The 23,733-nt window shown below is 36.2% G+C and overlaps 1 protein-coding gene across 1 annotated transcript in view; it reads right to left on the bottom strand.

The window, feature by feature from the left end:
- Positions 1-21,740, bottom strand: part of RagA-B (Ras-related GTP binding A/B) — a 54,778-nt gene extending 33,038 nt beyond the window's left edge. Inside the window, exons 1-3 of the mRNA XM_081769929.1 lie at positions 21,321-21,740; positions 3,773-3,872; positions 945-1,011 (exon numbers count right to left, since the gene is read on the bottom strand). Coding sequence (XP_081626055.1) covers positions 945-1,011; positions 3,773-3,872; positions 21,321-21,332 — 179 coding nt within the window. The 5' untranslated portion in view covers positions 21,333-21,740. The remainder of the gene's footprint in view (positions 1-944; positions 1,012-3,772; positions 3,873-21,320) is intronic.
- Between the last annotated feature and the right edge of the window lie 1,993 nt (positions 21,741-23,733).

Here is a 23,733-nt window from a genome sequence, read left to right as displayed (position 1 = left end):
AGTGTCATTTATTTCATTTCAAAATGTACATTCCAAAATGGCCATTTCTAGGTTTCCAACCGCAACGTTCAGAGCTTCTTTTTCGACGTTCTAAAGTACGTCTCAATGTGCACAGAACATAAAATATTGTCCATTCCATTATCTTTCATATGGTTTTGGTTTGAACTCATTGTCTTTCAAACCTAAATAGGCACAGCGTATAACGGAATGCTCTGAAAAGTTTAAAATACGCACACGCACCGATGCAAAATGGCTGCTACGACAAAACCAGTGCGGGTAAAAAATAAATGAACACCCGTTTCCAATTCCCTGAATATGGTACAGTCCGCAGCAAAAAACCTGCAACATGAGCACGTAAGTTTATTGTGAAACGACGAAGTCTTTTCCTCCACAATAAGTGTACAGAGGAGGACGCCGAGGTTTCTCCTGGCGTGATTCTTGCCACTTAGATGTTATGTTAATTCTCTCCGCTGTTAGGCGTAGTTTCACAATAAACTTACATGCTCATGTTGCAGGTTTTTTGCTGCGGACTGTACAAACTTTGGTAAAAAATTAATAAAAAACTAAATTTTGTCAGCAACCATCACTGGTCGATTTCATTTAGATTGCTCCGTAATTCAAATAAAATTTAAAGTTTTGGTTCTATCTATCAAGTGATAGAAAAAAAAAAACTTTTTTGATATTTTAGTCATGGTTTTTTGTGTAGACTGCATAAAAAAAAGTTGAAAAATTACGAAAAATATAGTTCAGGTTATTACAAAGAAACATTTTTCTCAGCTCCTGTAAGTGCTAGAGTGTTTAATTTGATTTCATTTCAAAGCTCATGGAATAGGCTTTCATATGTGTCACTTGGCAAGGTTTTGTGACTAATACTTTTAAGCCCACAAAATTTTTATTTGACCTCGAATATATCCACTTGCATCTCTAGTCATAAGTATACTTACCCTCCGCAATCCCATAGGTTCAGAACTAAATTCCCCAGGAAACGAACGTGAGAGTGTTCCACGTCAACTGCAAGAAACAGATTTTAATATTAGTTAATACAGGATATAATCTCCTCGTCAACCTTAACGCTAATAAATCTTCAGTTCCTGCTTTTACTACTACAAAGCAATACTTGAATATGGTGTTTACTAAATGTATATTTTCAAATTATTATTTTTTTGTTACAGCTCTCTGAAGTCTGTGTATCTTTTAGATCTTCTTCATATATTACTGGTGTTTTATTTAATTTCAATACTAATATAAATAAATGATTAATTCAATCGAAAACAACTGTAAAAACCATTTTTTCAAGAGTACCAAGAAACATTTATTTTACTGAACTTATATATTCTCACTTCTTACACAAACAACCATAATATAGATACATCTTGTAATTCGATATCTTACACAAAATATTCCACTTATATCTGTTTTGCCTTTTAAGAATGTGACGTTTAGACTAAAATTTAAGTGACGCTATATATCCAATCATTCCTGAAAGTATGAATTATAAGTTTAATCAAAGGAGGAAACAATTTTAATTATTATTATTATTATTATTACTTTACACACACCAGATCCTGTGTAGGTGCGAATTCAAAAACATATAAAGAGCGAAAAAGTGAACGACTAACGCAGGACCCAAACCGGGATCTTAGGGATGCGTTAACCATAGAGCGACCATACGTCCCGTTTTAGAGGCGTGTCTCATCAGTAGATGAAAAAAAAAAAAAAAAAGTAGTATTTGTCCCGTTTTATGTAAGTGAAAGTAGTAAATAACAAACCCAGAACCTTCACTCGTTGAAAAGGTATTAATAATAACAAAGAGGCAAGAACTGAACTGAAATTCCCTACATTAAACACGATCTATAGTTCGCAGTAGGCCTACTGTTCGAAAGGCAGCAGAGGTTTTAGCAGTTGCTTGCTTGTTGAACAAACTTCAACATGTCTTTCCTTTTTCGTAAGTATGGAATTACTTGACCCCGCCCTGTAACGAAGAGAGAGAAAGAAGGGGGAGCTCTGATATCACGGCACTAATAAGAACAAAGGTAGGCCTAAAAGTGCAGGGTTGCTAATTCTTCACCAGCAGCAATCCAAGCGACATTCCTTTCACTTCAAGCCGATTTTAATATTCATTCTTACGTCTCTAAAAATATAGTCATCATAAGTAAATTGCACGTAGGTAAAGGAAATTTAAACTCGAAATTCTTTAATGTCAAATTTTTACGGGCATGACGAGAGATACTTGCAGCTCAGCACCTGGCTGTCGAAGGCAGACTATGTGACAATACTGTAACAGTCAGTGAAACGGCTTTCTCATGTTTTTAAAAAGCTGGAGCAGTCATTTACTCTTTTGTTGTTTGTGTTTTGCGCCTAAATGTTTATTAGCATGGAATTTTTTATTGGAAATCTCATCTTAGTCAGTAGCTTACTATTATTTTTATGAACACACACCGCTGTTTTAATCACATCTGATCGCTTACATTATACAATGAAAATTATTGCTGGTTTGCTTAAGCTTACCCATAACTAGTGATGTCATTCACCCAGTTCGCCCGAACCGGTTGTTAAAACTGAAAACTGTTTCCTCACCTCTCAGATTCAGTTATGTACGAACGAAGAAAACTAATACTATTTTTGAGAATGAAACAAGTAAGTTTTCTTTTTCCCTCCAGTTCTTGAAGAGATAATTAAAACCCTAATTTTTTAACAGCATCTCATTGATTTAAATATAATTCTGCCGATATGCAGACGCAGCTCGTTTTTGTATATGTGCTCAGTTTCTTGTCAGAAACGCAAACCGTAACAAAAGCGGACCCCTGATGTTCTCGTGTTTCGGTGAGCACACCCGCGTCATTGCAATGCTTGAATGACCGAAAAAAAAAATATTTTAGTTGGAGGGATTTTTTTTTTCCCTATCTAATCAAGAAATTGAATGGCTTTGAGCAGGAAATCTGCTGTCTTAAAACTGACAACAGTTCATTGATTAGATTAATATTTAACGTTTCTTTCAGCAGCAAGCACACGTGGACCTACACCTTAACGTGGGACTCGAAACACATCAGCTCCGCCGGGAATTGAACTCAAGATTGATATTACTTTTACTACCAGGGATGGTACAAAGTGTGAACATGAAATAAAAGCAAGGATAGGAATGGCAAAAGAAGCCTTTAGGAGGAAGAAAATACTATTTTGTGGGACCTTGAATAAAAAGTTGAGAAAAAGACTCATAAAATGCTTCGTGTGCAGTATCGTGCTGTATGGGTCAGAAACATGGGCATTACGCAAAAATGATGATTGACGACTGGAAGCTTTCGAAATGTGGGTCTGGAAAAGAATGAAGCGAATTAGCTGGGTCAAGCGTGAAACGAATAAGAAGATGTTAGAAAGAACAATTTTAGATATTATTGAGAAGAGGAGAGAAACTGGTTGGGACATTTCGTGAGAAGGGACTGTATCATGAGGGACGTGCTAGAGGGTATGATGGCAGGAAAGAGAGGGAGAGGGCGAAGGAGACTACAATTAATTGACGATATCAAACAGAGAAATCATACGCGAAGACGAAAAGGTTAGCAGAAGATGGTGGAACATGGAAGCTTCTCAGTTGCACTAAGTGACCTGCCAATAATGGCAGAATACCTATGATGATGACAAATTTTCTGAAATAACATGTTCTATACATTCGGCTTGGTCATTACATTGAGATTAGAATGGAAGTGTGTAAATCACTCCACTTTAAATAAATTCATAAAAAAATATATATATATATATTATTTTAGTTACTTACTTGTTGCACCCAATCGACGTGTGTCTCGAGCAATGTAATTGGCGAAAATAATGGATCTCATACTGGTTTTACCAGATCCACTTTTCCCCATCAACAATACCTGGAAAAGAAGAAATATTAAATTTTTATATGGATTATGCGATTAATTTACTAAACTCGTCAAGTAAATACATAGAACTGAAAAATGTCATTACCTAACATAGATAAATAATAATCATAATTGACAAATACTTTGTACCAAGAGTTTTTACACACGAAATGACTTAAAATACGAGCATTAACAAAACGTGCACGACATTCGAAAACGCATACTCCGTTCCTTTCGATTCTCGAACCATTGAAATTGCAACTGAATAAATGAGCATAAAGTTACATGACTTTTGGAATAAAATTTCCGGATATATTTCTTGTAAAAATTAAATATATTTCAGTTTAACGTCCCACACTTATACCTGTTACCTTATACATCGTATAATGTAACATGGCCCGGAAGTTTTGGGCAACCAGTGTATATATGAATTTAATATTTATTAAAATTTTATTTTTAATATATAATTAATCAATGACTTGATTTGAAGTAGGTCACAAAATTTGCGTTAACTTCCTTGAACTAATGATTTTAGTATATTTAGAGGGAAATATATGGTAATATCTTTACATTGAATAATTATTCGTATATTTAGCTAAAATATAATATTATTTTAGGAAATAAGGTAATTTCTGGTCGTATTTAATCCTTTCCAATCAATTTTCATTCATATTTTTGGCTTAGGGGATCTTCAAAAGAATTCAAAATTTTTATTTCAAAAAATCTTCTTTAAAATTTTTTTCATTTGTAAAGTCAGCCATAGTAGCTTCTTGAAACATCCCTTTGTTTAATCTAAATTATCTGTGATTGGATCTTCCGCAATCACAGGTGTGGTTGAGATTTTTCGGCTTCTTTGATCTTGATAGATACACCTATCATCGTATAGTTACGTCACAATGAACCTCCAATTAGGGATCTTCTTCCCATTGTCATTGTCTTTACCGGAAGCAGTGTTAAGTTATGAACGTACGATAATCTCCGTCCATAAAAAAAAAAAAAAAAAAAAAAAAAAAAAAAAAAAACGTGAAAGAGAAGTAGTTAAAGGTTTCGACACAAAATAATTGATACCTTTGATATCTGTGGACATAATATGGAAGGCAGTGAGTAGGTTGCTGTGCTCAACGGACATAGGATTTTCTGCAGTGAGAGCAAATCTTTCACGTCAGACCGAAAGTGGTTTGGGGAAAAAGCCATCTTCACTGTCGACTCATGGATGTCAGATCCGATGATTTTATTTTTTGTGCACTGAGGTAGGCTCTCCATCCTCGAGAGCTGGTGTAAAATAACAACAACCTTCAGACGTGGGAGAGAAGTATTCTATATTTTTCCCATGGAATCCAAGTAAGTTATAGAAGATAGCATCAAAATTTTCTGTTGTTTTGGCCACGTGAGAACATGCTAAATTTCTAACCTCTTGCGGATTGGAGAAAAGTGTTATGTTATTGGCGTGGTGATGTCCACCAATATGATGTGCTAAACGCTGCGTAGTTTTCCCTAAGTTATACAATGTACAAAATCTACGATGTGACATAAAATACTCGTTCAATGGAGGGGGGGTAGAAATTGTTCTTTTGGAGTTTCAGTGTGGATGTTTGTTACCAACAGTCCAAGAAATGTGTGTACTCTCGAGAACATACATTTCACCCCCCAAAATTATATTTTGAATATGTAATCTCGTATATTCTTTTTTTTTAATTTATTATTTTTCCGTACTGCTATATTACATAATTAAATCCATTCTCTGGTTTGTGCTCACCTTCACTGTAGTTTGAATACGATGAGACAAAATGTATACAAAGTTTCGACTCACATTAATAACAAGGGTGCTTGCATAGCTATTGGTAATGGGAGATGCTTGTCAACAACAACACGTTCGTTATGTATTTTAAATTCCTTTCACCAGAAACCAGAAATTCGAATTTTAAGCACATAGTTTAAGATTTTTTTTTTATTTTAACAATATAAAAAAAGTAGAGCTGAATGGTCGACGTCCCATACGTCCTCGGTAAGAAGCAGGGTGTGTGCTATATTATTAATCTGTTGAATAAAGTGATTTTATATGTTTTAGTTTAAGTTAGTTAGATAGTTAGGCTAGGGACTAGGTTAAGTGTACTTTCTTTTCATGTAGATGTATCTAGTGTATGTATTATCTCAAAGGAAAATGTTTTTGTTGTGGGAATCAAAGTGGATTAGGTCTGAGCTCATACAAGGGAGGTCACCTTGTTGGTATAAATCCTCCGCGCTGACCCTACTTTCACAACGGTATCTGAAGAGAGAATACTAAGAAAAGAAAGTAAAGCATGTAGCACACAGCCGTAATAAGTGGTACCTGTGTAGTACAAGGCTCATGTGGTTATAGTAGTAAATGTCTTTATTTTCAAATTGTTTTTGACTAAACTAAACGTATGTAGAATTGTTCATGATATGTGAAGAGAGTAAGTAATGCAATGATGGACTTACCCATTCAGCTATGTCAAGAATTTTCCTCAATTTCCAACCTTTGCGATTTTTTTTTTAAATGTATTCTCCTGTTATTTCTTATCATACAGAAAGTTAGTGTAATAAAGTGTGCGAGTCGAAACAAAATCTTTCATTGTCCAGTGCAAAGCTAATTATTTTAAAACTATGTAGTAAAGTAACTTCAATAGTCTTGTTATGTACTCAGAAAGTAGAGTTTTGAAACGCGGTACGTGAATAGTGTAACTAAAGTATATTATAGCATCTTGAGATGTATAGAATCGTTTTCACTTAGCGTGACCGGGGTTGGAATCACAGACCTGCCAGGAAATTTCACTTCGTTAATAATATCAGCAAAATTCATTTTTGGCATTTAGTTTCTTTTCGAAATTCCATTCCGTTGCGCGGTTTAGATCCGACTTGAGTTTTTTTTTTTTTTTTTATTTTTTTTTTTTTCATCTGGGTTAGTAAACACACACCTTTAGATTTTCGAAGCACTCACCGTCAGTTTCACTCTTGGGTCAGTGTCTTGTTCTGTCGGATTGTGGTTTGCAACCTTATCTCGCGATGGGATGCAGGCTATGAACTGCGGATCGGGATACTGGGCTGCGAGTGAGAATGAAGGAGGCTTAGAAATCTTTATATTTAGGGTCAACTTGAGTTCTATTTTCCGGAGATGATTGGTGTAGTGGATGGGTCAGTGAGTGTTGATAGCTTACCCGTCTGGGCCCGGTGGGTTCGCGTTCAGCAGTCGGTGACACATTCACGCAGCCATAGTCTCAAGGAAAGTGAACATCATACAGAAACACAATATCAGTATCATCATCATCATTATTTTATTTTATTTATTTATTTTATTTATTTACATTTTATTTTATTTATTTATTTTATATGACTTTTTTTTTTTTTTTTTTTTTTTTTTTTTTTTTTTTTTTTTTTAATTGGCGTTCCACAGCCAGGATCTGTTATTTCAATCTTTCGCGAGTGCTAAGTGAATCGTATTGAAAGAGCAGTGTAAGGTAATGGGGACTGTTGTGACAAACGACTCCTTGAACGATGTGTAGTCACTCTTGAGTTTGTATATGTGTAACTTGGGGAAAACAATTTATATGAAATGGAGATGTCTGCTGGTAGCAGGTCAAGTACTGAATCCCGTAGCCCGGATGAATATGTGTGTTGTAGTGAGGAAATACAGGGCTTCAGTGTGTATTGTGACGGTTGTTCTGGATGGGTGCATGCACAGTGCTATGGTATAACCGACGAGCAGGTAGAAGAATTGAATAAGTGTAGTGAGCCCTGGTTTTGTAAAACGTGTGTGGCCAAACAGCTGACTGTGCAATCGCTTTCCAAGTCACAGGAAAGTGGAAGTGAACGGAACACCGCGACGCACGACACGGGAGAGAAACTCTTACACAACGGTGGAGAGAGTGTCGGAACTGCAGGTTCCCCTGCATCCGTGACAGACCTTGCGAAAATGTTAGAACGTTTTAGTCAAACTTTAACTTTAACTTTGGACCAAAAATTTGAAAAGGTTGACAGTATTATGGACCAAAAATTTGAAAAGGTTGACAGTATTATGAACCAAAGATTTGAAAAGGTAGATAATAATTTGTACGCGATGAATCAAAAATTTGATATGTTAAAGTCGGAAATGGAGCAAATTGTAAATGAAAGAGTCGAAAATGTAAACAAGGACGTATCGGACCTCCGGAACGAAGTTCGCGATTTATACACTTCGGTGGGGGAATTTCAGGATACGATAACAACGCAGGTGGACACCGTTGAGGAGAATCTCCGGTTGTCAGTAGAAAAGCAAAATCGCAGATGTGATCAGCTCGCTAAAGAACTATCGCATCTCGAGTCGAGCACCCGGAAATCTTATGACGTACTCGAGGCTAAGATCCAAACTTTGGTGAAGGATCAGGAGCAAGATAAACCAGGTCGTGTCGGTCGCAAGCGGTCACGTGACTTTGTTGGTTGTGAGGGGGTTGACTCTGACGGAACAGACTCTGACACCCGAGTGGATGTACCAGTCTCTTCGGTTGGGGAGACTCGTACTGTCCCAACGGTGACAGTCTCTGACTGTCAGCCGACCAGAGTTCACACTAAGAATGTCTGGCCGTTTGACTTAAATTCGCATTCGTTGGTCACGAACAATTCCAGTCCCGCCTGTAGGGATATCATGAGTGGTCAGGTTGCCTCTAGGGCTTTAAATCCTTTATTGACGTGGTCTCAGGCTTCGGTCCCGACTTCCAATGTATGTAGCTTAGGTCATGTAGTGTCCAGTACTGTTGCAGATAGGACTCCTTCGTTTGTTGGAATTCCGGAGGGAGTATGTAGTCGCACAGTGGTATCGATGCCGAGCAACTTACCTTTTGGCCCAAATTATACTTTTTATTCGAATTTTGGACAAAATCATAATAATGCAAAGAGCCCTGTGATTGGCTGCAACTCTCCCCTGAATCCCGGCAGATATGAGGGATGTTCTGGAAATAGGGCGTTAAATTTAAGGCTGTCGGAGCTAAATCACTTACCAAACTTCACTGGAGAATATGGTTTGGCCAGGTCTTTTCTAGAAAACTTAGAACAGGCGTTTAAGATAATCTCCGCATCGGAATACGAACGCATGGTTTTGGTACCGTGTTGTTTGTCGGCTGGGGCCAAGACTTGGTACCAAACAGTCTGTAAAGACATCAACAGTTATGCTGACTTTGTGCGTCTATTTAAGGAGCACTACTTCTCGGCCAGGATGGAACGCCTGCAGAAGAAATTCATACAAGGAATGAAATTTGACCGGTCCAAGTATAACCGGCTAACTGACTTTGCCTGGAAGGTCATAGCCGAATACTATGCTGTGGCACAACATCCAGATGAGACAGAACTCATTGAAATTGTCCTAGATTGTCTGCCAGCTGGAGATGCTAGATTGTTGCGAGCCGTGGAGCCCAAGAATATCCAGCATCTGATTGTTAAGATAGCCGAAATAGAAGGTCATCCGGAACCTATGGAACCAGTAACAGATAAGAAATTTAAGCGTCTGCACATTCGGCAGGCCAAGATTGGGAAAAAGACCGAAAAGAACGGGAAGTCTCAACAGACAAAAGACACTTCGTCGCAGACGGAGGAGGACGAAGGAAAGAAGAATGGTGATGCCAAGGGAAATGGAAATGGCAACCGATTCTTGGGGAACCGAGGTCGAAGAAGAAATTTTCAGGCCAGAAGACCCTGGCACAACAACAACCGAAGGCAAAACTGGGGGAACGGAAACCAGAATGTTCCATATGTTTCCAATCCTAACTACCAATCGGGAGCGATGAACTTTGGATGTCATCGAGGTGCATCCCAACAGTGCGCGCCGAATTCGAACCATATACCGGGAGCGCAAGCCTATCCGGGATACATGCCGAATTTGCCTCCTGGAGGAGGAGTGGCGACTCCCACATCCACTCCTTCCCCAGCGGTGAACATGGCTATGTCCACTGGTTGGCCTCCGCCGTATACGACGTTCATGCCGCCAATGACGCAGCCACCGGAAGTGAATAGGAATAGTTCAGAGAATGCATGTCGCTGCTCTCACTAAGGGAGATTGAGGACTGCGATATGGATTCCTTGAACAGAAACAAAACATAGTCGAGAAAAAAAAAAGAAAGAGAATCGTAGGTTAAATTTAGATTAAGGTAATTTTTGTTTGTTTTGTGTCTTATTTTGTGTCCAATTTTCCTTTTTTTCGTATAGAGTAGTTATAAATTCTTTGTTAGGGTTAAGGTCTCTGAAAAATTATCAAAACATTTCCTATATTGATTGCATTGCATTAGTGTATTTTATGAATAAAATGTTAGGTTAGAGAGAAGAAAAAAAAAAGGAGCTTAACTTAGGACTTCTAAGTTAGATTTTTTTTTTTCCGAAGCTCCCGGAGGATGTTACCTTATACATCGTATAATGTAACATGGCCCGGAAGTTTTGGGCAACCAGTGTATATATGAATTTAATATTTATTAAAATTTTATTTTTAATATATAATTAATCAATGACTTGATTTGAAGTAGGTCACAAAATTTGCGTTAACTTCCTTGAACTAATGATTTTAGTATATTTAGAGGGAAATATATGGTAATATCTTTACATTGAATAATTATTCGTATATTTAGCTAAAATATAATATTATTTTAGGAAATAAGGTAATTTCTGGTCGTATTTAATCCTTTCCAATCAATTTTCATTCATATTTTTGGCTTAGGGGATCTTCAAAAGAATTCAAAATTTTTATTTCAAAAAATCTTCTTTAAAATTTTTTCATTTGTAAAGTCAGCCATAGTAGCTTCTTGAAACATCCCTTTGTTTAATCTAAATTATCTGTGATTGGATCTTCCGCAATCACAGGTGTGGTTGAGATTTTTCGGCTTCTTTGATCTTGATAGATACACCTATCATCGTATAGTTACGTCACAATGAACCTCCAATTAGGGATCTTCTTCCCATTGTCATTGTCTTTACCGGAAGCAGTGTTAAGTTATGAACGTACGATAATCTCCGTCCATAAAAAAAAAAAAAAAAAAAAAAAAAAAAAAAAAACGTGAAAGAGAAGTAGTTAAAGGTTTCGACACAAAATAATTGATACCTTTGATATCTGTGGACATAATATGGAAGGCAGTGAGTAGGTTGCTGTGCTCAACGGACATAGGATTTTCTGCAGTGAGAGCAAATCTTTCACGTCAGACCGAAAGTGGTTTGGGGAAAAAGCCATCTTCACTGTCGACTCATGGATGTCAGATCCGATGATTTTATTTTTTGTGCACTGAGGTAGGCTCTCCATCCTCGAGAGCTGGTGTAAAATAACAACAACCTTCAGACGTGGGAGAGAAGTATTCTATATTTTTCCCATGGAATCCAAGTAAGTTATAGAAGATAGCATCAAAATTTTCTGTTGTTTTGGCCACGTGAGAACATGCTAAATTTCTAACCTCTTGCGGATTGGAGAAAAGTGTTATGTTATTGGCGTGGTGATGTCCACCAATATGATGTGCTAAACGCTGCGTAGTTTTCCCTAAGTTATACAATGTACAAAATCTACGATGTGACATAAAATACTCGTTCAATGGAGGGGGGGTAGAAATTGTTCTTTTGGAGTTTCAGTGTGGATGTTTGTTACCAACAGTCCAAGAAATGTGTGTACTCTCGAGAACATACATTTCACCCCCCAAAATTATATTTTGAATATGTAATCTCGTATATTCTTTTTTTTTAATTTATTATTTTTCCGTACTGCTATATTACATAATTAAATCCATTCTCTGGTTTGTGCTCACCTTCACTGTAGTTTGAATACGATGAGACAAAATGTATACAAAGTTTCGACTCACATTAATAACAAGGGTGCTTGCATAGCTATTGGTAATGGGAGATGCTTGTCAACAACAACACGTTCGTTATGTATTTTAAATTCCTTTCACCAGAAACCAGAAATTCGAATTTTAAGCACATAGTTTAAGATTTTTTTTTTATTTTAACAATATAAAAAAAGTAGAGCTGAATGGTCGACGTCCCATACGTCCTCGGTAAGAAGCAGGGTGTGTGCTATATTATTAATCTGTTGAATAAAGTGATTTTATATGTTTTAGTTTAAGTTAGTTAGATAGTTAGGCTAGGGACTAGGTTAAGTGTACTTTCTTTTCATGTAGATGTATCTAGTGTATGTATTATCTCAAAGGAAAATGTTTTTGTTGTGGGAATCAAAGTGGATTAGGTCTGAGCTCATACAAGGGAGGTCACCTTGTTGGTATAAATCCTCCGCGCTGACCCTACTTTCACAACGGTATCTGAAGAGAGAATACTAAGAAAAGAAAGTAAAGCATGTAGCACACAGCCGTAATAAGTGGTACCTGTGTAGTACAAGGCTCATGTGGTTATAGTAGTAAATGTCTTTATTTTCAAATTGTTTTTGACTAAACTAAACGTATGTAGAATTGTTCATGATATGTGAAGAGAGTAAGTAATGCAATGATGGACTTACCCATTCAGCTATGTCAAGAATTTTCCTCAATTTCCAACCTTTGCGATTTTTTTTTTAAATGTATTCTCCTGTTATTTCTTATCATACAGAAAGTTAGTGTAATAAAGTGTGCGAGTCGAAACAAAATCTTTCATTGTCCAGTGCAAAGCTAATTATTTTAAAACTATGTAGTAAAGTAACTTCAATAGTCTTGTTATGTACTCAGAAAGTAGAGTTTTGAAACGCGGTACGTGAATAGTGTAACTAAAGTATATTATAGCATCTTGAGATGTATAGAATCGTTTTCACTTAGCGTGACCGGGGTTGGAATCACAGACCTGCCAGGAAATTTCACTTCGTTAATAATATCAGCAAAATTCATTTTTGGCATTTAGTTTCTTTTCGAAATTCCATTCCGTTGCGCGGTTTAGATCCGACTTGAGTTTTTTTTTTTTTTATTTTTTTTTTTCATCTGGGTTAGTAAACACACACCTTTAGATTTTCGAAGCACTCACCGTCAGTTTCACTCTTGGGTCAGTGTCTTGTTCTGTCGGATTGTGGTTTGCAACCTTATCTCGCGATGGGATGCAGGCTATGAACTGCGGATCGGGATACTGGGCTGCGAGTGAGAATGAAGGAGGCTTAGAAATCTTTATATTTAGGGTCAACTTGAGTTCTATCTTCCGGAGATGATTGGTGTAGTGGATGGGTCAGTGAGTGTTGATAGCTTACCCGTCTGGGCCCGGTGGGTTCGCGTTCAGCAGTCGGTGACACATTCACGCAGCCATAGTCTCAAGGAAAGTGAACATCATACAGAAACACAATATCAGTATCATCATCATCATTATTTTATTTTATTTATTTATTTTATTTTTTTTACATTTTTATTTTACATTTTTATTTACTTTTATATGACTTTTTTTTTTGTAAAATACCTTTTAAGCTAAAGGAAACGAGGATTAAAACAAGTGAATGATGATGGAAGAACTGGTGGAATGAGGAAACGGAGTAACCCGAGAAAACCCTCCAGACACGATGTTGTCCACCACAAACTAACCTAACCGGGAATCGAACCAGACGTAATTGCTCTGCCACTGTGCCCCCAGATGTATTTCTTACATTATTATAAAAAGAAGAGCATTTGGCATATCTTCCAGTAAATAAATAGGCTTATAGTGTTCATAATTATGTGTTTTCAAATTGTATTCTGAAATATTTCAGGAGTGGTTCTTTGATTTTCTAGACGCTGAAGAACAGAAGTATGTATTGATGAATTCACATAACACAACAGTTGGCTAGAGCAGTTAATATTACAAAGGATACTTTAAAATAGCACTGACTTAAAAAAAATAAATAAAATACTACACAAGCATCAGCCAGAATATATTTCTGCAAACTCTTTCGCAGCTCTCTTACTCCTGCATTGGCGCAAGAGAATAATGGTGTAAATTTATAATAGACGCTCCAGGTGCGTATTGGTAAGTAGGACCCCCTTTAAAACGGTATCGTAGAGTATGAAAATGAAAGTGAAATGAAATCTTCAAATTTTATGTCCCACGATTTGCCAGCTAGGCTAAAGGACATGGTGATGATAAGAAATTAATGAAATGGTGGAATGAAGAAAATGAGATAATCCCGTGAAAACCCACGCACCCAGTATTTGTCCACTAGAAATCTAGGGTAGAGTAGAGTAAGCCAGGAATAAGTAAAGTAGTGTAAAGTCGGGTTAGGGAAGTAAGGGCCCTTTTGCTAAAATTAGAGTATAATTTTGTTTTTTCCCCGTAGGGATACCAACTGGAGCGGACATTGTAAAGTTAACCCGAATAATGCTCGCTGCTACATAAATGACACGGAATACAAAATTATTTTCCGATCCATTCTATACACCGTATGTGATGGAATAAACTTAAAAGATTGTAAGCTTGTAAGCTCACACATGAACGTACAGATTACGTATCAAAAACATTGTAATGACAGTTTTTCTACGTATAAAATTTAGTGTTACATATTTTTAGTACATTGCAGTTTAAAACGTTCATCTGCTTTCTGCCCGAACAGCAGCAGTGTATATCACCAGGTTTTAGTTTCACTAAAACTGCGAGTAGGAAATAATTCACTACCGATCTATTAAGTTTATTCTACCACATTTGGTTTATAGGGTTAAGAAGAGAATTCCATACACCGCCCTCATTTATGTAGCAGTGAGTCTTCTTTTTGTGCGCCAACAAAGGAGTATACCGGAACAGATAGCAGGAATACATCTTATAGGATGCTTCAGACTGAGGCACTAGAACTGTGTTTTTAACCTGTTAATACACATCCCACCGTATCTTTAACCCATTAACGCCGAAATTATTTTTTGTTTTTATTTTCGGTGAAATTTGTAATTTTGAGTTATTTAGGTGTAAAGACCATTCACGAGAAATTTTGAGTTCGTGACTTAAGCGGTTTTGTTGGGGTGCCCCGTGATCATATGAACACGCTAGGCGTTTAAGTACTTTCGTATATCATGATTAAGTGGATGCCCTGTTAAATTATTAACATATATGGAAAAGAAAAGAGACATTTATTGTCTTAGAAATTGTTACACTTTAGAAGACAAAAATAAACACAGTATTTGGACTATGGAATTGTCAGATTATGGAGCCCAATATCTATGGGACTTTATGGAAATTGAAAAAAAAAAGTTGGTAGGCGCACAAACCCATGCTACATTTGAAACATTTCGTAGGTACTGTGTTTGAACTCAGTGTAGTTGCACAACGTTACGCTTAGACCGAACCACTAAGTGGTCTCTCATAAAGATAAACGTTATCCCTTACATGGTGTTCTTGACTGTTGGACTCAGAAATGGCTGGAAGCCCTGCATCTAATAAAATGGCTTTATAATTTTGCAAATAAGTTTGTACAATATGTCTTGCAAATTCTAGTGTGAGATGCCTATTCTATTTTTTCTCAACATTAGCCATGCGATTCGTGCGATACATGAATCATCCAAGAGAGAGGCGCCCACCACCTCTTTTTGGACTTTATTCTAATTCTATAATATGAGATATCCTGGTCCATTTGATCAGTAAGTTTCATGTGCTTGCTAATATTCTCCGAATTCATACGAACGAGTAATTTCTGTTTTCATTTTGGAAATTTTGTTCGACATTAAAAACAGGCTGAACCCCGTTACACGTATGCAGTTGTAACGACAGAGTTGTCACATCATCTTCACCAAGTCGAGTATTATTTGTAAGAACAACTTCAACATGACTGGTAAGTTGGCACCCTGTAAGGTTGTCCATTTCCATCCTCTTTTCCCGTATCTTCATCCGAAATGACGTTAGGTCTCGGAGGTACAGCATGTCTTGCATGTCATGCACGTTATCCGATTCTAAAATATCGTGAATTTGTTGAAGTGAAAGACCTCTGTATCTAAAGGGAAAAACCATACAATTACCAGTAACAGGAGTTGCAAAAGTCATTTCAAATAATAATAATAATAATAATAATAATAATAATAATAATAATAATAATAATAATAATAATAATAATAATAATAATAATAATAATAATAATAATAAAGTAAAAGAATAGCGTAAGTCAACTGAAAGCATGTACCAACTGTTCTAAATTGATATATCTGCAAAATTTTACTGTATTATTGACACCTATACGTACGTATGTAAGAGAGAAGAAGCTACTTAAACGCCTTGCGTGTTCATATGATCACACTGATGGAAAACGTCAATAACCATGATCCAAATATTTTCAGATGAGTGAAATGTAATCTGTAACAACTTTTGACATCTCTGAAACATGAGCCAGCAGAAAATAATTTTAAAGGATAAGATATAAGATTGTTTTTTTAATACTTAGTGCGAGGACGATGCCATTTTTCTTGTATTTCTGGCGCGTTGTGGATATCTGTACCTCTAGGTTACATTCACGCCGCAATGTGGAATTTGTTTTGTCCGAATATCGTTAACATAACCTTCTCCTAGTAGTCAACACACAAAGCGTAAAGAAACCATCGAAAGTATGTTATACAAAGCATATTTTCATAAATACTAACTGCTGTGATCATATGATCACGCACGGCGCTAATGGGTTAATTATTTACAATTTTATACGTTCATTTATAGAAATTTACACTATATAAATCAAACATGAATGACTTGCATCCTACTATCAACCAGGGTCGGCAAAAAGTTTTTTTTTTCTTTTTGAAAAAAAATATTACTTTGGTTTAAACCCGGTTTTTTTTTTGGTTTAAATAATTTGCTCTATGTATTTATATTACATATGGACACAAATAGGTGTTTCGCCTTCGTGTTATTATGCAACAAAGGGGTTGTGCTGGGAGGGGTCACATAAGCTTAAAATGGAATCCAAACTGCTTCTCGGCTTACATCTCTCCATTTGGACTCGAAACCGGGACTAATTGGCCACAAATGCGATGAGTCTGCCGACTCACTCGCGAAGGACTCCTGATAAAAAATACGTTGTACTGATCTTGACATACTTGTTAATATAATTGTAACGAGCCATTTCAGAAGGACAAAAAGCTAAACAGTTGTACCAATGAAATCATTATGAAGAATTATATATAAATCGGGAAACTCCCGCCTTAACCATTGGGAAAATCCTGTTATTACTTTATTGGTATGTAAAATTTTATGGTCAACGTACGCTAAAACAGATGTATTAAATTACAAATTTAGTACGTACATATCATTCAATTGAATTGAAACTGAAAGTCCAATCGGAGCTAATGTTGGAAGCTACATAGGCGGTCGATAAATTTTGCCAATTTCTATCAATATATTTAAGCAACCATGGCTACTTAAAACAACAGACATTCAGGCATACAATTTGGTTTCGTTTCGTGTGTTTCATCCTTATGTAATACCAAGGTAAGAAGAAGACTTTCGCTTAACGTGACATCCGAAAGAAAGTTTACACTTGAATGAAGGGTTGTGGTTCGACCGAAAATTGAACATAGGACGCCTTGATTAAAAGCTGGAGAGGAGATAATACTAATGCAGGTGGTATGATATGTGGAAACGTCACCATCAAGTTCATACAATTTAAAGCATTTTTTTAAACCATTTTTTTTTTTCCAAGGTTTAAACCAGCAAACCCTGCTATCAACCACCTTGAACTTAGCATCTTCTGACTACGGAAGATATCCGTTGTGTTAATTTATAGATACTTTTTAACATCTCACTAACGAAGGGAACCGCGGACTCCTAAAATCCATGCATATCTAATAAAGAATTGTCCATATAACACATTTCAAGCAGAAAAATTCTTCACTCAAACACATTATTTTTGAGGGGTGACTTAAGAGTCCCCATCACTAAGTTCATTATTATTTTTACTTTTTTAATTTCTTTTGTCATAATCTAATCACTGAACTTCGAAGAAAGAAAATAAGATACTATTTATTTGAACGCTGTTGCACAGAATGTTTTGGGGAGCAACGAGCGCTATTCGGTCTGCTATTTAGAGCCCACCGGCCTTAGTACGATGTTCATTACTTTTCTGTAGGGCAGATGTCATATTCTTCTCGCCGGAAGCTTTGCCAAATATAATCTACATATATATTTACATAGAGCTCCCACGACGTACAGTATAGGTAAAACTTCTTATTCATGGCTTCGCGATTGGCGAGCAAGAATTCACTATTCGCGAATCAAAATGAAATGAAACTCACTGAGTTAAGTTTACAGTTACCCCTTCATTTTTTTACAAAAATGAGGAAAATTTACAGGAGAAATGCGATAAGAGATGATGATTTGGAGATAGTATGAGATGTTTAGATGTATAAGTTCGGCAGTAAAGTTATGCTTAATACGAGTAAAGATATGTAGAAGCGGGTACTATTTGCAAGACGCGGAAGGTTTCGATGTTTCGGCAGTATGGTAGTCGTATAGGATGGCAATTCGGTGCGCCGACTATATTATTTCCGCATTGAGTTTTACAGAATTATGTAAGAATAATGAAGAGAATCTATTAAATTTTTATGAAAATCACGGATTAATGAATTTTCTTCGCTTTTCTCACGATTTATAAGTTGTAAACATTAGAATATCGAATAAAAAAAATTAAAAAAAGTTCGCACCGCGGCTGGGGGAGGAAGTATTAAGATTAAAACGAAAATTCTTGATAGTTCATGCCTTGAAGAAATATTGCAATTGTATCCCGTTCTTTTATTATCAATGAATCAACTGTAAGAAGTACTAAAAATTTGAAGACAAAATCAGGAATTCTATAGCTTCGTCTTCCCTACCAGCAAAAAACGTCGTAGCCCATCAACTGAAAAAATTGAAGCCGCATTAACACTTTGGACTGAAGACCGTACTCAGCAGTGGTGTAATAATTCGTGAGAAAGCTAAACATCTTTTCTGCGCATTTCAATGAAAGTACCACTGAATATCCGACAGGACATTTACAGCAACAGAAGATTGAATTAACAAATTCAAAATGCGACAGTTATACTACATCAAAATACTGTAAACAGAGAGTATAGCAGTATCAGCATATCCAGATGAATTTTTGAAGTTAAATTCTGGCGGCGGATACACACTTAACTCAGTGTCTAGTGCCGATAAAACATGTTTATTCGAGGAAAAAAAAAATAATAAATCTATGGTTCACTCGAGCAGATAGTTCAACCAAATACAAAACTCATACGTAAAATAAGATGTGAAACATTTTTTGTGAAGGAATGAGAGTGTGAATGTAAGTAATTACTATCAGTGCAAAGCATACTGACATTAATTTGAAGCGATAGTGAAAGTACTATATGTATAAGTATGCTTCTCTACTAGCCTGTTTATGTGTATACCCTCCATCGCATCCCCTCGCTACTGCTCGGGTCCCCCTGCTGCGCTCCTGCCCTGACTTGGTTAGATAGCATTCGTGCTTTTTAGTGGCCACTTAGTACAAATTGGTTCGTATTGTATGTACTGTAGTTTTTATACCATATGTCCCCATTGTATTTATACCGAGCCCTCCTGAAGTCAATCTGCAAGTAGCAATGGAGCTCCTCATTTAGTGCATACTTTGCTAAAAGAAATACAAAGCTCTAACCTAACCTCAAAATGTAAGAAATGTCAAAATTTGGTAGAACTGTCTGTTCCAGTAATGCCGAAGTTACGTTGCTGTTTTGTTCAAATTCATCAGAAGTTTAGTATAGGCTGGGTGAGTTTAGTTTGGTTTCGATTAGGTTCCATATTCCTGGACCTTCTCTACAACACTTAAGTCCTTCATACTCATGCAATCCTAAAGTAAGTCAGCATCGAGTAAGATAATATTACAAATGAAATACAGTACATCCTATGACAATATTAAAGAACAGATTTTATTGAAAAGACGTAATGGTAGACCGGCATTATTCAAGAAGACGGTTCTACCAAATTATGACATTTCTTACGTTTTCAGGTTAGGTAGAGCTTTGTATTTCTTTTAGCAGAGCTTGCACTAAATGGGAGCTTCATTACTACTTAGATATTGACTTAAGGAGGACACCGTATAAATACAGTGTGGATGTGTGGCATAAAAACTAGTGCATAAAACACGAACCAACTTCTGCTAGGTGGCCACTAAAAAGCACGAATGCAACCTGAGTCAGGGAGGAACACAGCAGGGGGGCCCGAGCTGATGCGAACAGGCGCGTCAACGATGGGAGATATACACATAAACGAGTACACACACTTACACTGGAAGAGCATACGTACATACACACAGTACCAGTGTTCGAAGTGAGACGGTATGCCATACCGCCTCTGGTTTTTCTGTAATGAGGACATACCGTCTCTGGCTTTTCAGTGATCAACACAATATCTAAATAGCCGGTATGATGAGTCAAAATCATAATAAAAAATACCGCCTCTGCTTTTTTGCATTTCCAACACTACACAGTAATTTCACTATCGCTCAAAATTCTGTGCACTGACAATGGTTGCTTATATTTACAATCTAGTTCCTCCACAAAAAATGTGTCAAGTCATATTTTAGCCATAATTTTCCTAATAGGTAGAACCGTCTGTTCGAATGAACCCGGTAGACTAAGGTGACCAGAATTTTAACTTGCAAAAACGGGACGCATACGAATCGGCGACAGGGGGGTGGGGAAGCAAATATCTGAATTCCAGATTGCATTTTGGGACTCAACAGTTTTTTGAATTTACACAATACACAAGTACGAGCGACAACACAGATTTTCTAACTTAAGGACTACCCAAAAATATTTTTTACTACTTGAACACTCTGAATCCCTACTCAATTCCCATTTGAACCCAGAACACTTAATTTCTATTTGAACATTGAGAAGCTCCAGACACGGCTGAACCTTCCCAATGAGTGTTAGTACGGAAGATTGTAGAATTTGCATTGACCATTTATATTTTGAATAATAATTACGGGACACCTGGGTCATATTTGCTTAAAAATGGGATATTTAGGCGTCCCGTTTAATAAAAAAACGGGACAACGGTAGAAAAAAGGGACTGTCCCGGCTAAAACGGGACGTCTGGTCACCTTGCGGTAGACCTATTCTATTCTTCACATGCTGTAACGTGAGTTATTAATGTAACAATTTTATGAAAAACACTCAATTTCACCTTTACTGAAGTCATAATACGCTTTTTCAAATATTTTGCAAATGGACATAAAATGAGAATTAGCCAGGTGATTATTATTTACATAATTATTTTTATTTACACAAGTATCCTCAAACTCAACTTGCACCGTTTACGTATGTCTGCCAGTTTTGAATTTACTAATTACTTTGTAAATTGAAACTATTCTAACTTCTTATTTAAAGACTAGCTTGTATTTCTTGTTAATACTAACGAGTCAAATCTCGAAAGTGTAACAACACAAATATTTCACAATTCTTTACAGTACAAGGGTGTTTCTTCCAGTATGACATACTTCCTAATTTCGAAATGATTTGCTTGTTAGATCTTACTCTCAAATTCCATCCCAGTAAACATTTTCTACAGATTCATTCTTACCTTCTTCTTCATTTTTAATATCGCTCAATCAAAGAACTGAACCACGGACACGAACAACAAAATACTGACGTTTCCCTTTTGCAGTAGACCTGCCCACACAACTGACTCAAGTCATCACGTGCTATGCTATCGCAATTGATACAGTTTGCTCAACGCCATTCCATGTTTTATATTCGATGGTTTTCAATTCTGCATTTACGTTTGCACAAAATAATATAATGAATACAATATTTAGATTTCTCCAGTACCAAGTTTGCAATGTTCTTTATTTTTTATACACTATCGTATTTTCTGATTGAATATATTTTAACAAACTTAACTACACAATCCACCACCTGATAACTGTTGCCAGTCCCTTTAATTGCCACGTTCTGCATACACATAATAAAAACAAATAAAAGTAGTGGATTGCGTTTTCGGCTTGCATTTTCATTCTTTATCTGTGCATGTGTAGGTAGTAAAAGCGTGTCGCTAATGGAATAAGAGATTTTACAGAGTTGCGAGTAAATTTTATGCAAAACACAATATACATTCATAATGCCTCTTTAATCTGAAAGGCACAGTGGCGTCCTCAGGGGATGACATAAGTACTTTACCCAAACGAAGTGGAAAAAATCCCTCCCAAAGTTCTACAATCCCCCCTTTTTTTTATCATTAGATCCAATATATTTCAATCAAATTTCTTGTACGCCTTATATCTGGAGAACAGTCAGTGGTGTTATTCTAATTTTTTTAACAACCGGTTCTGCATCTATATATATATATATATATATATATATATATATATATATATATATATATATATATATATATATATATATATAAAGAGAGAGAGAGATGGATAGATAGATAAGTATAACCTTTTAGAAAAAAAGAAACGAACCATACAAGGTAGACAGAAGCAATTTCTATTAAAAATACCATAAGTGACAAATAGGGACCCACACAACATCCTAATACAAGGTGGTGTAACGAAATCAGGTACAACTGCGAAAATCTTGGGAACCAATTATCAAACATAGATGGTTGTCAGAAAGTTTTGGGAAGCACGGGCGTGTAAAATTTGGGGGGACATCAAAGAAAGTGATTTAGATGGTACTACCTATCCCAACTTGTTTATTATCTTCCATTCCTTTGTTACCTTTGCGCTTACCTTCATGGACCCCATGAGGTATATCAGAGAGTCTGTTATAATCATTTCACAGCCTGAATATTACATTACAAATAAATATAATTATTATTATTATTATTTATATGTTATTCTGTCGTTAGTAAATAAATTGAATTAGAATAAAATATTGAATATTTTGTACTTCAAAATATTGGGGGACTCGTCCCCTTCGTCCCCGCCGCCAGAGACGCCCGTGTTGGGAAGACCTTAATCCTGCAATGGATCCAGAATTATTGATAATGATATGTATAATTTTCAAATAAAAATAACCCTCATCATTACATTCATGTGATCCCAGTTCTCATTCTTGATATCTGAGCATTTGAAATTAAGAAATAAACGCTTATGTCTTGTTCTGAGAGAACATACAGTGTATTCAACCCTGTAGTTGTAAGAATTTCTAAAATCAAAGAGAGGTAAACTAAAATTTATTGTTCCTAGGTATAACTGCGTAAAATTTACTGTTATGTCTGGGTATAACAAACGGTTCTCCGAAATCTAAATATTTTAACAACTGGTTCTAGCGAACCGGTTCAAATCGGCTGAATAGCACCATTGCATAAGGTTTAGCTAAACCTAAACTATCACTTAACTCATTATGATATGATTATTCCGTAGAAAATACGAAAATTCGATTTAGGGGCCGTTTAAAAATTTTGTGGTCCCTAATCCAAGATCCAATACTGTATATTTCAATCAAAAAGTATCTTGTACAACTTATATCTGAGAACTACATATAGTGTAGCGAAACCCAAACTTATCACTTAACTCAGTACGATGTGCTTATTCCGTAGAATATACGAAAGCTCGATTTAGGGGCCGTTGAAAAATGTTGTGACCCCTGATCCAAAAACTAATTATTGGCCAGGATCACAGTCTTTTGATGATTTTTGGATCATTCCTAAAATTCTTGGCCAAGATCGCAATCTTTTGATCCATTGTTTTTATCATTCCTAAAATTCTTGTTTTAAATATAGGTACAGCGTATAAGTGATGAATATGGTTTCCTCCCTAGAGCTTTAAATTCCTCTCGTAATTGAGAAATTTGGGTAAAGCACTGGATCTGAATATCATGGGTCAGGCCTCCTTTCCTCTAGCACAGCGATATCAAGAATTAGTTCTGTTTACATGTAGTATGTATCATTAGCGATCCGCGAAATTCGACGTTTTTCTACAATTTATCATAAAAATAAAGTACTTCACAGTCTTGTTGTAAAATATAGCTTGTACGCAGAAGTTCAT

Source organism: Thermobia domestica, chromosome 8 (genome assembly GCF_964235325.1).
Source record: "Thermobia domestica chromosome 8, izTheDome1.hap1.1, whole genome shotgun sequence".
Taxonomy (NCBI): Eukaryota; Metazoa; Arthropoda; class Insecta; order Zygentoma; family Lepismatidae; genus Thermobia; species Thermobia domestica.
This window is presented reverse-complemented; position numbering and strand designations above follow the sequence as displayed.